This window comes from Mus caroli, unplaced genomic scaffold, assembly GCF_978045245.1.
Source record: "Mus caroli unplaced genomic scaffold, Mus_caroli_1 scaffold_9, whole genome shotgun sequence".
Lineage (NCBI taxonomy): Eukaryota > Metazoa > Chordata > Mammalia > Rodentia > Muridae > Mus > Mus caroli.
This window is the reverse complement of record NW_028227264.1, coordinates 25,769,409-25,786,997: the sequence shown is the minus strand read 5'-3', so window position 1 is coordinate 25,786,997 and position 17,589 is coordinate 25,769,409. Positions and strand designations below refer to the sequence as shown.

Genomic DNA, 17,589 nt, shown 5'->3' with positions numbered 1-17,589 from the left:
AAGCTCACTTACATTTTTTAAGGTTCTGAGCTATTTAGTCAATAATTATTTATTAAACCATAAGCAACTGAACAAAAGGCATTAATGCTGTGTCCTTTAACTCTCCCACTATCTGACACAGGGCTTCACTGTGTAGCCCTGGTCATCCTGAAACTTGCTCTGTAGACCAGGTTAGCCTTGAACTCAGAGATCTGTCTACTTCTGCCTCCTGAGTGGTGGGACTGAAGGCGTACCCCGCCATGGCCAGCTTCACTTTACACATAATGTTATGAGTAATAGCACTCAAAGACAGCTAACAGCATCCTGTAAGAAAAAATGTCACAAAATTCAGTGATCATTCCCCAGCAATGAAGAAGGGACAAGGACCAAGAAACAGAAGAAATAATAACCAAACACTGTCAATATTTTGAAATGCTGAGTGATTACAAAGAGGATGTATGTGTTACATAATAACAAGCTATGTTGTTCAAACTGGCTAAAGCAACTGGCTCACCCCCTGTAGTCACACTCCAGTAGTCCTGTGACAAAAAAAGGAAAAAAAAAAATCTCAACACCACTTTCTTAAACTGTCAGCAAACGTTCATAGAAAGTAATCCTGAAAAAAAAAGTAGTGACTGTTTACTACAGAAAATATTTTAACATGGGGCTTTGAATGAAAATTACTGGAAAGAGCGTATGTCTGCAAAGATTGGCCCCCTGAAAGGAACCACAGTGGTGTGGAGAGACTGGAAGGCAGCAGACTTAGAGCCTAATTACACTTCATCTCTGAATAGTTTAAGACCCCTGAAGTGCTCACTCACCTCTGCGTCAGACCTAACATCCTGTGACTGATACACAAAAAAAACCTTGTGGAATTCCCTCATCTTATTAGACCTATGGCTTCCACCAACCCAAAACCTAAGGTGTCCTCTGTAGTATCCGAGACCCATAGTGTTCCATGGTGAAACATTGTATTAGGGGACACTTTATACTCACAGCAGCATAAACCATGTCTTCTATCCCTTTGAGATGAAGGATGTTTCTTTCCAAGACAAGATCTTTTTTTTTTTTTAAATCATGGACACTGTATTCCAGCTACATGCCTTGGGTTAGAAACAACATATTTCACTTTTTTTTTTTTCCCATTTGGATGATTAGAAATAAGAGAATGGTGCAGTAGTACACAGTATAAATTATATGCTCACTTAATATACACTGAAACAAAGTAAAACAAACACACACAAAAACTAGTGATAGGGTAATCACAAAACTCACTACTGTTAGCACGTGGACCAAGAACATCTGACTTTCAGGAACAAATGTTTGAGAGCAAGTAGAATTCTTTTAAAGTAAGACATGAATGCAAGGAAAATGGAGCACCTTTACTCTTCAATCAAGTCTCTTCTTTTCAGTGTGAAAGAAATAAGAGAAAGATGAAACTTGACCAGCTTAAAAACAAAACAAAACAAAACAAAAACAACAACAAAACCATTTCTGAAGTGAAGTAATTGGCTTCCTTTAAAAGCTTTTATCCTAGTTGAATGACTTAATAGATAGCCTTTTCCTCTCCTTCCCCTGCCCCTTCTCCAGCCTCTTCCTCTCATCAGGTTCTTGAACCCTTAGGCTACTGTGTTAGTCACCTGGCTAAACCCCTGCAGTCACTCCCCAGGCTTCTCTGCCAAATTCAGTAGACAAAACTCTTAACACATTGGAATGCTGAATGTCCAGAGCCTAATTATATATCTTTTCCTCCAGAGGTTTTCTTATACAACTTTTCTTAAATTGTCCTACTTCAGGTACTTTGGACAGCCACAGAGAGTCTACTGCTTACCTGAATAAACCAGAATGCTAAAAAAAAAAAAAAGAGTACAACTATTGTCAGCAAGAAGTGCTCCTTTAAGAGTGACACAGGAAGAAGAGCTTCATGTTAGACAAGTTCCGTGTGTTAACTGTTCCCAGAGAGCTGACTTAATAGAACAGACTGGAGTACCTAAACCCAAGAACCAACCACAACTTCAACATAAGTTCAGGAGTTGACCAAGTGAACCTAGGTATATTATCTTTTTGGAACATTACCTGTGTGTGTGTGTGTGTGTGTGTGTGTGTGTGTGTGTGTGTGTGTGGTGTGTCTGTCTATCTGTGTCTCTATGTCTGTGTGTGTGTGTGTGCCCGCACACGCACACACACTCACACACACACACACACACACACACACACACACACACACGCACACGCACACGCATATATATATATATGAGAGATCTAGCTCAGAGCTTTGTATACAGTAAAGATTAATTCTATTTTCTTTAGCTGGTCTCTGCTGGTTTTGTCATTAATCTTTAATGAAATATTGACTTTTTTAAAATAACCCTTCAAAAAAATTTTTAAAAACTCATATTTCAACTCCGGTTTTGTTTTGTTTTTCAAAAATTTCCTGTGATAAGCTGTTTAACAGAACATGTGCCGCCATAAGAGTCTGCCTACTGTCACAAATGTAACAAGACAGTCAATTGTGCTACTAAAGTATTTGCATTTTACAGAGTACTATATTCCGACCAAAATTAGAATGATAAGCCTGCCTCAGGAACAAAACCAGTACTTATACGTGGAATCAATCAATCAATACAGCCATTATGCAACCAGGAATAGTGCCTATCTAACTCATAGAATCCCAGCTCAAGTAATTCGGGCTGATTCCTGGCAAATGTTAAGACTTGATTGAAGAGCTAGAATATGTTTACACTTAGAAATTACATACGTTAAGTACTTGAGATAGGTATGAAGTTTCCATCTGTTTTCTTAGAATGTTAATAAAGGTATAACTAGTTTTGGTTGGTTATTTAACGACAGGGGTATTGAAATAGTAATTCCATATTTGCCTTGCCACAACTCCATTACACCTCCCACTCCTTTTCTACTCAGTGCCCTCCCCACCAGTCTCTGGATAACATCCGTCTGGCTATGTGCATCAGGATAAAGGGCATGGCACCCAGCCTGGGCTCCATCCTGGCCAGGAGAGAGATACAGATGGAAGGTCAGCAGGGAGGAACTCAGTCTCATCTCCATGCTGATTGGCAAACACTCAAACATGAGATATAAACTGGACCAATTAGACTACATGGTAAATTTGTGGATGGACAGAGACTGGCATAGAATGAATAAAACTACACATAAAATTGACTTTTTGAATATCAATTTGTCACTGAGGCCTGGAAATATGACTCAGTTCATAGAGTACTTGCCACAAAATACAAGGATCCAATTTTAATAGCCAAGGAACATAAGATTTAAAAAAAACAAACGCACAAAACAAAAACAACAACAAAACACAAAACACAAAACAAAACAAAAACCCTTTAATGGCGCTTATAATCAACACCCTTGTGTTGAGGAGTGGAGAAAGACAGAAGGATATCTAGGGCTTGGTGGACAGTGAGGCTTACCAAATTGGTGAGCTCTAGGTATAGAAAAAAACACTTTCTCAAAAACAAAAACGATAAGGCTGGAGAAATGGCTCGCCAATTTAAAGCACTTGATATTCTTCCAGAGAAGCCAGGTTCACTTGCCACCATCCACATGACAGCTCACAAGCATGCACAAAAGATCTGCTCCCCTCTTCCAGGCTCCCTGAGGACCGTGGATGCATGCAGTGCATAAGCATACATGCATTAAGTACTCATCTACATAAAATAAACATAAGTAAACTTAAAAAAAAAATGCAAGTCAGGTCTGGCTCTTGCTCCCAGCCCCAGGCTCCCAGAAGTAAGACTCAGACTCAAAATATAATTCCAAATGCCTTGGCCATATAGCTAGGCCTTTCTTCTTCCTAGATCAGATCAGCATTTAAAATGATCCATTTATTTTAATCTACATTCTGCCAAATGGCTAGTTACCTGTGCTCAGGTATCATGTGCCTGTCCTGTTATACTTTTTTGGCTGGCATTTTCCCAGAATCCTTCCTATCTCCCAGATGTCCTACCTCCTATTTTCTGCCTAAGCCATAGGCCATCATATTTATTATTGATATACCCATACAGACGAAAGATAATCTATATACAAACTAAAATGGTAAGGGAACAAGAAACACATTGGCCTCTGGCCTGCACAGACATGCTCATGCATGTACTTATGCACACAAGGATGTTCACATACACATATCACACATGCACACAAACACACAATTGCCAACTCTGCTTCATACTTAAGAAGCAAGTATTAAAGAATTTGGTGTGAGGCTGGAGAGATGGCTCAGCTGTTAAAGGCTAGGCTCACAACCAAAATATAAGAATTTGGTGCGGAGTCGAGAAACCCATAAGCAACTATTGAATTATCTGAAACTGTTTTGTTAAATGTGCTTTTCCGAGCCCTGGAAAAAGAGCCACCAGTGTTGTCTTACATTGCTAAGTGGGGAGTTAATGATCGTATAGACTGCTCAAAGTTGCCATGGGCTCTGAACACACAAAACACAAATTTTGTTGAGAAATGTTCCTCAGCCAATAATTTGTTCATTAGAAAAAAGCCTTTTAAAATAGACAATCATTCTTTCAGATGAAATTAGGTTTGAAGGTCAACAGTCTTCCATAACAGTAGAGCATTCTGAATATAATCTATAGAGGATATGAACATTTTGTATCATGCTATTTAGTGATATATATAACAGATCACTTCAATGCTATGATGAAAGCATTGATATAATATAGTTTGACAAAAATCACTATTTTAATTCTTTGTCTTTTGTTCCCTTGGGGCCTTTTTTATTTCCATGTGGTCCCTCTTGTTTTTGGAAGCTAATAAGTGTTCAACTTCAGATACACAGTAGCATCAAGATACAAGTTTATTTTCGGAAAGATAAAATATAAGGTCATAACCACAGCTTAACTCACCCTCTCATCCCAGGAGAGGTAATTTTGTTTCTCTGGACTACATATTGATTTTGAGGTCCATGTTAAAGATAGCTGCATGGACTTTGAAAAGGACATTTTCTAGGAGTGGCACCAATATAAATCTTTTTCTCTCCCTCTTTTTTAATACTAAACTGTTGTTCCCTTATGAGATATATTGGAGCATATCTAACTTAGATACATCATATACCTGAAATAGCAGGAAAAGAGTCCTATCTCCCCATGCCACTTCTTCACTCTGTAATCTAGAGATTCTTCAGGCTGCACTGATGTACATAGGGATAGTACTCCTTACACTAAAAAGCAGCTGTTCCTTGGTGGCTGACTCTTCAAGTGTTCCACGCCAGCCTTTTACTTCCTCACCTCACACTGTCTCCAACTCTTGGTGTTTCTAATAAGCAGCTCCAGTATGGTAAACTCTCTGTGCTCATGGCAAAAGAACCAGCAGACATAATGACGACACAGTTGGGAAGAGCACATTGAAAGAAGCCTGTAATTCTTGTCCTAAAATACACCACTATAAACAAAGCCTTAACAAATATTTTCAAACTCTGACTTCACTCAGCCTCCCTCAGAGAATCCTCGGGTTTCTTCTTCTAACACATGTGTTCTCGTGACACAGTGGATGATATATTTCCAAAGGATGACCCATGACAAGTGTTCATCAAATAACTAAAAATAACATAAAGTTAAATGAAACAAAGGACAGAGCCTCACCCCAAAGGGTGTCAGAAGAAAAACCACTATAGATTAAATCAAATAAGTAACAGCATACAGTGAACTTAAATATCTACGCTGGAGTCAAGGAAAGGTGTCAGTTTGCTTATAATAAAAAACAAACAAGGTGGTACTGTGGCAAGTTACTGATCTGCACTGGTCATCTGTGAGCAAGTGATGCCCTCTACCAATCTCAGTATCACTTACTGTATAGGGCTCTCAGGAGGACTAAAAAATATCATATAAGACAGGGGTGAAGGCTCAAGGGTGGAACACTTGTCTTGAGAGCCTTGGGAGTGCACTTTGCATCTCTAGACCTACATAAGCCCATGTAGTATAATCCCAGGGCTTCTCTGCCAAGATCAGAGGTGGAGAGATTCACATCCCTAGAAGTGCATGCTCCAACTAGACTGACAAACAGAAAAACAACAGAGAGACCCTGTTTTAAACAAGGCAGTAACATGAAGGGTGTGCTTAGACCTCCCCCCCTGACCTTCAACATATGTCATTACGTAGCTAAGTATATGCCCGCCACACCACACACACACACACACACACACACACACACACACACACACACACATTCACTGGAGTTAACTTTTGGCTCAGACATGCAAGTACAAAAGGGTTTGAGCTAGCAAAACCAGTTTCAAACTTTACCTTAGAGCCTTCAGCCTCTAAGTGTTCCTCAGAGTGGCCACCAGGACAGATCCACTGTAGTTAGAGTTATGACATTGAGTACAGAAGTTAAGTTCCCTGTGAATGCTGTCATGTGCATTAACTTGTAGACATCACACTTTCTATTCTCACTACATCTCGCCAGCAGAAGGAAGTAACAACCACAGTGAGCAATGAGCATAGTACAGTGGAATATGTAAGCAGAGTGAACCTCGGCAAATAAGTACTTAAAGGATGGGAGCATTATTTTAGCAACCTGACTAATAGAGTATGCAAGAAATCTACGAAAACAGCCTCCAGTTTAAAGGCTCATTTCTTAGTGTTGTGTAAACTCTCTCTAATACCATCTCATCTGCTCTCTAAACATTCAGGCCATAAACCACTGAATCACACCTCACTAAGTTTTACAAGGCAGAGAAATGGTTTCCTCCTTCAACCTTCCAGTTAATCTAAATTAGAGCTTTTATTATTTTTTAATAACATACAGTATGTACAATTTAAATCAAAAACTCCATGTAGTGATTTATATTATTAGCAGTCGAAAGAAGCAAGATGAAGATGGAATCTAATGTAGTCATAATTTTAAGTACTGTCAAATAGGTATTCCAGAGACGCTAAAGTAAAATTTAATTAATCATGTCAGAGAAACACATCTTCAAAAGAAGCAGTTACAATTTCAGTGGAAGACAAATGTAATGATATGTCAGCCTCCCGCCTCGCCCTCACATCTAGAACAGAACAGATAGTCAAGTGCAGAAATGAATTTGTTTCATGCGGTCATAAGCATAAAAGAATATTTGAGGATCAAGATCACAGAAGAAAAAATGTGTGAGATCAAAGAACAATGTCTAGCTCTGTCTGCCATCTTCATTCTCTCTGGCCTGTCTTAAGCATGGATATAACAGATTTCTGTGTGGAGAACTGACATTAATGTGACAAGCAAGGTGGAGAAAGTGGGAATTCTCTCCTAATAATTGACATTTAAACAAATCAGAATTTGATGATGTCCCTTATAAGGGCACAGTTTACTGAATAATTACAATCTTCTGATTACACTAAAATCTCTCATTACAATGTTTAAGAAACAAAAATTTCCTACCTGATTGTTTTCTATAAGAAGAGAGATTTTTTTTCTTCAAATTATGAACAAAATCTTTTATTTAATTAATGCAAGGTGTTGAAGGGTAGGGTGAGCCTGAGCAGAAACCCTAGGAAGACGCCCAGTGTTATCTTCTATCATACTCCACTTTATATTAATAACATGAAGCCCTCAGTGTCCACTGGGCTGATAGGCCAGCAACTTCCCAGGATCTACCTGGCTCCATCCTCAGTTCTGGAGTTAACAGGCACACAAAGCCATACAAGGCTTGTTATGTAGGCACTGGGGACTTTGATCTTTTTTTTTTTTTTTTTGGTTTTTCGAGACAGGGTTTCTCTGTATAGCCCTGGCTGTCCTGGAACTCACTTTGTAGACCAGGCTGGCCTCGAACTCAGAAATCCGCCTGCCTCTGCCTCCCGAGTGCTGGGATTAAAGGCGTGCGCCACCACGCCCGGCTGGACTTTGATCTTTACACCTTCACAGCAAGCATTTTGACTCACTGAGGCATCTCTCTAGCCCCTTACACAAAAAACTATCAAGCCTCGTGTTATAAAAGCTGCCTCTTTTGTCTAAAGAAAATAAAATGGTGTCTTAAGAAAATGAAAATTTTAACTATGCTATATGTACACGAAGACATTATGAGTCAGGTGGGAAAATATGTAATAATATTGAAACTGTTAGAATAACCTCAGTGGACATATGTAGAAAGTAGACTGAAAGACTATCAATCTATGCAATCAGATAAAGTGTGTCATGCCAGTCAGGAAGCTCTACATTCTTCAGATGATCATGTGTAGATACAGTACAAATGGGGGAGGGTTTGGTGAATGGATAACTAGACAAAAAATAGAAATAAATATAAATAAATATATAACCTGAACAAAGCTCAAAGATGGATTTATGGAGTCAAGGCTTATGGGATCAAAGAAGGAAGAAAATAAAGATTCTATCCCATTTGAGGTCTTCTGGAACATATCTCTTTTGCTAAGCTACAGCACTATAAATATTCTAACTTCTCAATAGTAGGCCTGTGTCCTCAATAGCCTTATGTCCTTGTCACTTTTTGCTAACTTACAAGTTACAGACAAGAAAACAAACAACTCACCATCACAACCGCTCAGTAGTTTCTTGACTAAAAGCAGCTCAAATGCTCCCCAGGTTAATAACTGGGTATCCACCATCCAGGTATCTCTTTCATGCCTTCTTGCCATGCCCTCCCACAAGTACGCACACTAACAGACTTCTAACTCAGTAATCGGTGTGCCTATTTTTGAAATGTATGGACATCAAATGAAAGACTCTTGTGTCTGTTTTCACTCCCTGATGATGGTTTTGAAATCCATCAATATTGCTGATTACAGCATGAGTTGGTTCCTTCACAATGTGGAATCATATCTATCTCACTACATGAATACACTGCCAGGCTTTGGTACACTGTATGGCTGACAGGGATTCAGGCTGCTTACATCTTGGAACTACTAAGAACTAATGCTACATACATTAGTACATTCTTTGAATGAATACATGGCTATGGCTTTCTGGGCTTATATCCAAGAATGGATTGGCTGCCCATTAGGCTGCACAAAGGGGCTATCCAGATGTTGAGTCTACAGTAGCCTGAGATGCTTCCTCTTGTTCTCAATTCTTCTCAGCAACACCTGATGTCACTATGGTGCAGCTGAACTCATTATACTTTTACTTTGCATCCCATTAATGAAGAGCTTCTCCTATTTTCATATGACTTTGCTACAGGGCTCATTCATGAAGTGTTTGTTCTTCTGAAAGCTATTTTTAAACATTTAATGGTCCTTCTTGTCATCATTACTGTCATCTAACAAGCTAAGAACTGCTCTGAATTGTGGCAAGCAGTCACTAATAGTAACATATTTGTCACAAGACATTATTTCTTATTTTCCATATTCTTCCCTTAGTGTTTAGAATTGAATATTTACAATTTCTGGTTTTCTTAACCCTCTAATGGCCAATAAGACATCACTAATTAACAATGTCCAAGTACTGAAAGGTTCACTACCATGTCTGCCTCAGACAGACAGACTTCCTATGACAGAAGGCATGGGATGGCTTCGTGGTTTTGTTTCTACTTATGTATTTTTTTTTCATTAAATAAAGTAAGTAGGCCTACCTATTTGTATGAACAAAGAAAAGATGGGACATTTGAAATTTTACAAATACATTTATTTATTTTATGTATGTGAGTGTTGTACATATATATATATGTGTATGTAGCATGTGCATGTTTGGTGCCCATGGAGGTCAGAAAAGGGCATCCGATATCCTAGAACTGGAGTGGTAAGAAGTTATGAGCTATGGGTGCTAAGGATGAACCTCTGCTTTCTAAAAGCACAAGTGTTCTTAACAGCTGAGCCAAGTCCCCAGGAAGATCATGAAAATCTAGTAAGTCTAATTATGTCCTTTTTGCCAATATAGTGGCAGAAAAATGCTCAGTAGGTTCTTTAAAAAAAATATTAGCAGGAAAATTGGAGAAAATATCTTATAAAAAACTGAACAGGACTAGAGGAGAAAATTCAATTAATAATGCACTTATCATATAGGTATGAGAACCTTCTTTCTAGTGCTCATGCCAAAGCTTGAAAGCTTATAATCCTAAATGTAAAGGGTGAGACAAGAGAATCCACTTTGGCCAGCTAAATAAACCAACTCTTCAAGCTCCAGGCTATCTTAAGATTCGGTCTCAAAAACCAAGATGGAAGATTCCTTAGAAGAGCAACCCAAGTTTGTCCTCTTGCTGCGACATGCACAAACACACATGTGCATGTGAACCCACATCTACAATCACATGTATATAAAACAGGTTAATAAAACAGGAATGCATGGGCGTACTTCTTTCACTTTTCCTTAGACTAAACATAGTTACATTCTGCAAAAAAAATTAAAAATAAAAATAACATGTCCATGACCTTTTCCCTTCTTTGCATGATTAATTATTTAATGTGTTATTAATTGGAGGATATGAATGAATATCAAACACTTTCAATTTCTCTGCATAACATCCTTTACTGTAACCGATGATTAAGTAATTGTGTAAAAGGTGAACCAACAAGGTCATCTGAACATTCTCTTCAGCTCTCATTACACACCATCAATAGCAATTAGTAATGGCAACATTTCCATAAATCAACATCTTTCTGATTATTCTCTGATGATAAACAGTCAAAATGTGTGCATTCCAGCCCACCTTTTTAATATTACATGAAAAATTAAGTCTAAATATACCACTGAGAATACTGAAGTAAAAAACGTACAGAGATTTCTTTAATCAGAAAGAGCCAGAATGATATTGTATGTACCTTGGAAAGAAGATTACAAACCAATGCACAAAATGAGGTGAGTCTGCCCATAGTGTCAGGGTCAATCATAAGAAACCAAGAGAGTTAAGTAAACACCAGCCCCACCTCACCCACACAGTGTATTCCTCCAGAAGGAAAACTATGCTTTAGTGTAGCCTCAAAATTACCATTTACCTACTCAGACAGAGAAAGCTACAATTCACAGTAAATAGAAGGCTTAAACTCAGCGTGTACCTTAGAACAGAACCATGCCAAAAAAAAAAAAAATCCACAGAACATACTCACTGAATTCATTTGCACCCTCATCGGAATGTCTTTCGTTTGGGTTTTATTTTATTTGCGTTGAGAGCTTGTCATAGTCATCAGCAATGATTTTTCCTTTTGTGTTCATGAATCATGTTAACTAGCAAGGTTTCTTAATCAGTCACCTTAATTGATATTTGCACTTCCAATGGCAATGTCTAAAACTCACGGTCAACTATGAAGGACATGCTAAATTTAAATTTAGCTATCTTTATGTAATTATAATAAAAAATAAATTATACCTCAAAAGAAATTATTTGGAGAACATTAACATCAGCTATATGATTTAAAGCATAAGGGTATTATCTTTTTACACATACATAATTTTATGTATAATCATTTCCTTCTTGCTAAGCAACACTTGTTCTCCTAGGTACTATGGTTCAAATTTGGTGTTTATGTTTCTGATTCTTATAATTATTCAAATTATTACTAAACACATAACTTAGAGTTAGTTCCAAACTAATATAGAGAACTGAAAAACACACTACTCCCATATTATATTAAGTGGAAAGTATATATTGATATGCTATTTTGTTGTGCTTTACACAGGTCACACACACACACACACACACACACACACACAAAACAAACCATGACCTGTCTTAAGCAATCAGAAAATATACTGCCTCAGAAAATCAAAAGTCAATACCTACAACAAGTTCTTTATCAGTAAGAAACTCTGTGTGTATCCAAAAATTTACTCAGAAAGCATCTCTGCTTGATAATTTTGTCTCCAAGGTCTGTCTTTGTAGAAAAATTGGCTCATCATGGTCTGTGGGAGAATGAGACCATTTATCTCCTTACCAACAACTAGTGCTTGCTTAGAGTCTAACTAGATCACACTTATGAGAGGTGATCAAAGATATGAAATAAGAAATGAATCAATGGTCAAATGATTTTGGTTAAATGATCAAAATAAGTTTTACTTGATCATTTTGACTTCTTATTAAGAGACAAAAAAAAAAAACTAACGTTTATAAACTTACATATTTTTTGCAAAGCACTGAAAGTTGTATTAAGAAATTTTGAAGAATATAGGACGGTATAGAGTATTGTAAAGAAAATTTTAAGATTTTTTACATGTGACCAAATAGACCACTTAATAAGCTTAATATAACAAATTTCTATTGTTACATGTAAAGTGAAAAAATCTTGTTTTTTGTTTTTATATTCGGAAATATTCCCTAGACACTGAATTAGGAGAATGTGACTTACCTTGAGGCATTTCGGGGGGCAGGTAATGAGGTTCCTGCGCACTGACATGGACCCACTCAAAGTCATCGTACAAATCCTGGTGGTAGTCACAGGCCCCTGGCCCATCATCAAAAGTACAGCCACCTAGAAAGAGAAGCGAGGAACATGGTGATGTCTGCATGCCCTTTGTCCATAAAAGAAGAGCACTGAGCAGCAAGAGCTGGGGGAAATGGCACCTGGTGACACTTGTGATCTTAATTGTCAATGGCATCCCTGTTGGTCTCTACTCCCTTTAGAAATTCAATACAAATAAAAACCTCACATACTCAACTTGTCAGAGCCCCAGAAGGAATTCTGAAGTTTTGAATCATTTTTTAAAATATATTATGAAGGCTTCTTTTGGCTTATATATCTCCAATCTAAACACTTTTGCCAGTGTTACTGGAAAAGGGATCGGAAGAGAGAAAACTTTCCTTACAATGCAAGTTCGAACCTGTGAAGTTCATGCTTTAGCCTTATCAACCCCTTGATTTAAAAGATGTCCATGAGTTTGGCAGTGGTGATGTACGCCTTTAATTGCAGCACTTGGGAGGCAGAGGTATGTGACTCTCTGTGACTCTGAAGCCAGCCTGGTCTAAAGAGCAAGTTCCAGGATGGCCAAGTCTCAGAGAGCAACCCTGTCTCTGATAATACACATATACACACAGGTACACACACATATGCATGCACGCATGCATACAGATAAAACAAAAAACAAACAAGCAAAAAACAAGAATAAAGTGTCTCTGATGTTTCATACAGTGAATAATTCACAGGTTACCAAGGGTGTAAACAGTACTTGAGGCCTGGGACAGGCTTCTCTGGATTATTTAGATTATTTTTAAACTCAATACAATTTTAACCTGAGAGAACCTGAAGCACAAAATGAATCAGATTAGCCTGTTACGACACCCAGGCTTCCTTTGCTTAATGACCTTATTTTTCAACAGCACAAGTAGCCTTTCCCCTTTGACATCAGTCATCCTTACCCTTGTCTGTGCTTTCAGATGTGACTCTACAGCAGAAGGAAAATGAATGTTTTTCCTTCAGAGCCCATCTCTAAAGGGTGCATAGTGAACTTAGTCAGTTTACTCACATCGGGAAAATAAGAAGTGGCCTGTATGTCTCATCTTAAAAGAAAATGGATTACAACTAATGAAAACCTAGCAGTGGCTTCAATGAGAAAAACCAATAACCTGTCTCCTTTCAAGTGGCTTATTTGCTTAGTTTCCATGGAGATCTGTGTGGAGAAACTTGGGGAATTCTAAGGCAAGCAATAACAGTGAACAGGTGGAAAACTTCAGACCATTAAATTCTTCTCCCTCTCCTCATCAAAAGTTTATCACTTTGGTTATGAATGAAAGACGGTCTTCTGCAACAATGGACAGCAGCTGCATCAAAGACAACACCATAAGAGACAGAGAGAACCACAAACCCAAAGCCTTTCTCAAAAGCACAACACACTGTGGGCACTCTTGAGTCTCTCTTATGACTACAGAAATCCTTCACTATAACCCGAAGCCCAACAGATGGAGCATGTATTATCATGGTTTAAATACACTCAAAATGACCTTGGTTGCATAGGATTTCATGAAAGATGATGAACATTTCTTTTAAATTAATTTAATTCATTTAACACCTATAAAAGAGGGTACTAGGCAATGCATCTTTTTATCACAAAGGAAAAGCTTTTTTCACAAATACAATTTGTTATCACAAACCCAAAAAGACCTACAGGTTTGCAATGTATGCCTGCAGGGCCCCCATTACCTTTTACACAGGTTTGGTGCCCTCTGTATACAAACTTAAACTACCAGGAGAAATCATGTTGACTCATTTAGAAGACAAATGGCTGTAATTGTTGCCCTTCCTAGATATGGTTAATTTTAGATGCCAGAATGCTGATTAAGAGTAACAGAAGGAATAGCGATCCAAAGTGTGCCAATGGTGCATGTCACCACTATACTAGGAATGTGTCAGAAGGATTTTGAAATCTTTAACTCATCAGCTTGAGTTGCATAATAAGAAAATCCCTTGAAGACGAATATTCAATTTCTACTTTACAGTAAGTTCTAATCCTAGAGGTACCACAAACCTATTTAACACATGGAAAGCACATTTATAAACCTGCTTCAGCACATTCTTAGAATCATTTTTGTAAAGGAGATTTCTAGGTCAAAAGTATTAGTGAAGTGACAACAAAGTGTAGAGGACAAGAAATAGATTATAGTAGCAGTAGCAGTAGTAATAATAATAATAAATAGCAAAAACTCTAAGCTGATGAATGAAACAGAAAAATCCATGTGATAAAAGTGACAAAAAGATGATCAAAATTCTAAAAGAAACATAAAACCAGACTACACTCACCAAGGTACACCTAAAGAAGAAAAGATGCACCAAGCAAAAATAAATACAGGATGTCTTTCAAGATGTCCACCCCCACTTCTAGGAGAATGCACTATTCTTTTCGAATGACCTCCTCTTCCATTCCAACTGAAATACCTGCTGAAGTCTTTTCCTGAGCCCTGCTTCTTTGTACTTAGAAGCGAAGAAAAACAGTGCATCAAAACTGAGATCGCAAACAGGAAAAGAAGAGAAAAGTAACATACGCAAAAAGAAACATGGCATTGTCAGAGTCCAAAAATGTGCATGAATACCAGCTATGAAATGTATGGAGGAGTTAGGTAGAAATAACTTAACACGGAAGGTCTCTGGTGCCTTAGAAGGAAACCAGACAGTTCAATCTACAGTTGTATTAAAACCGGAGGTACACTGAGAAAAATTATACATCTAGCAGCCATGTGGAGTACAAAGGGAATAAGATAAACTGAGGCAGCAACATGCTTCCAGCTTACAACACATAGCACATAGCACACCTCTCATCCTGTTCAATTGGATTTTTTTTTGGGGGGGGGGGGGGGGAGGACAGAGAACAAGGTGGCCTCACTAGGTCTTACATGAGAGAAGGACTCTACCATCAGGGTTCACTCCTAGTCCTAACCCTACCATAGATCTGGAAAAAATTCTACCATACCATATTCCTATTAGTGATTTTACAAGCATAGGCTTCTATGGTATATGATCTTCGAAATGCACATTACTGAAATACAGTATTGTAGAGAGAAACATCCCTAGGCATGCGGTGGCACACACCTTTAATCCTAGCACTTAGGAGGCAGAGGCAGGTGGATCTCTGTGAATTCAAGGCTAGTTTGATCTATGTAGTGAGTTCAAGCCCAGTCAAGGCTATATAGTAAGGTTCTGTCTCAAAATTAAAATGGAATTGCCTAAGTACAGCTCTCTAGAGTTCTCTGCCAGTGACCCCTAAAGAATTGTGGACTCATTAAAGTTCTAGGATTGTAGAGATGTAGAGAATTAGAGATCCAGAGCCAAATTTATCTTGAGGTTCCTTGACAGTCTTTTATTAACAATCTCTTTATATGAAATCTACCATGATATCAACAATTAGGTATAATATATTCCTTTTGCCAGGTAACTAAGTCCATATGCACTAATTTATATGAAAATACGTGCTGAAAAATTCATTAACCTGTAAGACCTGTGCCAGGGAATTCCTACTTTGTAGTGATACTTTCTGGAAATTTGTGAAAAAATTTATTTATGCTAAAACTCTTTTGAGGCCAGTGAGATAGCTTAAAATGTGAGGATACTTGCTACTAAGACTGACAACCTGAGTTCAATTCAGAAATCCACATGAAACAACAAAATCAGCTCCCCAAATTCCTATTCTCTCTCTCCTTCTCTGTCAACAAATATGCAGAGAGACAGACAGATAGACGGATGATACCAATTAATTTCTTGATAGATGATAGATATATGATAATAGATGGATAGATAAGATAGATGATAGATAAAAGATGATTGATAGATATATAGAGATAAATAAACAGATGATAGATAGATAGATAGATAGATAGATAGATAGATAGATAGATAGATAGGTAGATGTTAGATGATTGATAGATATATAAATAGATAAACATGGTAAATAAAGAGATAGAGATGATAGATGATTAATAGACATATAAATAGATAAATGATTAATTGATAGAGATAGATGGTAGAAAGATGATAGATACATAGATAAACAGATTATTGATAGTTTGATAGATACATACATGCATATACATACATACTCATATACATGGAAAGAAGGAAGGAAGGAAGGAAGGAAGGAAGGAAGGAAGGAAGGAAGGAAGGAAGGAAGGAAGGAAGAAAGGAAGGAAGGAATGAAAGATGGAAAGAAGAAAAGAAGGAAAGAAAGGAAGAAGGAAGGTAGGAAGGAAGAAAGACAGGTAGACAGACAGACAGACAGATGATAGATGCAAAGGCACTTTTTCAAAACACAAATCCTCTCTAAAGACAAACTGTGAAATTTTTGTTCATGTTTTTTGCTTTTGTTGTTGTTTTATTGGTTCACTTTGCTGGTGTTTTGAAACAGGGTCCTGTTGTAGCCCAGGCTGGCCATAAGTTCATATGCTCATAAGCTCACAACATAACTGAGCATGACCTTGACCTCTGAATCTTCTTGCCTCTACTTGCTCAGTTCAGCAATTACATGACTGTCATTACACCCAGTGTCTGTGGCCTTGAGGATAGAACCCTAGACTACATACTAAATACTATACTAACTGAGATACTTTCTCTGCCCTGAAGCTAAGCTTTTTAATAATACCCAGGATCTGTTTAATTTTAAGTTTGAGCCAGGAAAATAAGTAAAAAAGTAAAGTCATTAAGGTCTGGGCAGCTTGCTCTGAGCAATCTGTGAAGGGTAGGCTTTGAAAGTCATCATAGCAGGATCTTCATTTTTGTTCCTTCCAGGACCCTCATCTGTGTATCATTTACTGACCAAGAATAAATGCGGGAGACAAACAGAATTATCACTCATGCTCCTTACTGCTTCCATGAACAAGTTCCTCTTAGCTGTAAGCCTGGACAACTTTGTTAGATTTAAGCATAGGAGAAAACTGTATTCCTCTAAAAGAGCATATGCAAGGTCATGGAATATATGTTGGAAAATACAGTAGATATTCTTAATATAATTGTATGATGATTCTTAGAGAAATGTAGACTCAACCTTCACCAGTTGTGAACTAGTCAATAATATAGAGATTTGTTCACTTAGGTGGCAATCCACATCAAATCCTGTTTCTTCCTTCAGTTTCAAAAGAGAAATCAATACAGTATACAAATTTAGACTACACACCGTATTAAATTAAACAAGCTTTGAATAGATGCCCTTTAATTATTCTAATGTGAAATCACAAATCTAAGGGGCTGGAGAGATGGCTCAGTGCTATAACAAGCAAGAATCCAGCAAGGCCAG

General features: G+C 37.7%; 1 protein-coding gene across 9 annotated transcripts in view; it reads right to left on the bottom strand.

The window, feature by feature from the left end:
* Nucleotides 1-17,589, bottom strand: part of Ptprk (protein tyrosine phosphatase receptor type K) — a 514,942-nt gene that overhangs the window by 367,526 nt on the left and 129,827 nt on the right. For all 9 annotated transcript variants that reach the window (XM_085842716.1, XM_085842715.1, XM_085842708.1 and 6 more), the window contains exon 2: nt 12,225-12,347. In XM_085842716.1, the coding sequence (XP_085698842.1) occupies nt 12,225-12,347 (123 nt within the window). The remainder of the gene's footprint in view (nt 1-12,224; nt 12,348-17,589) is intronic.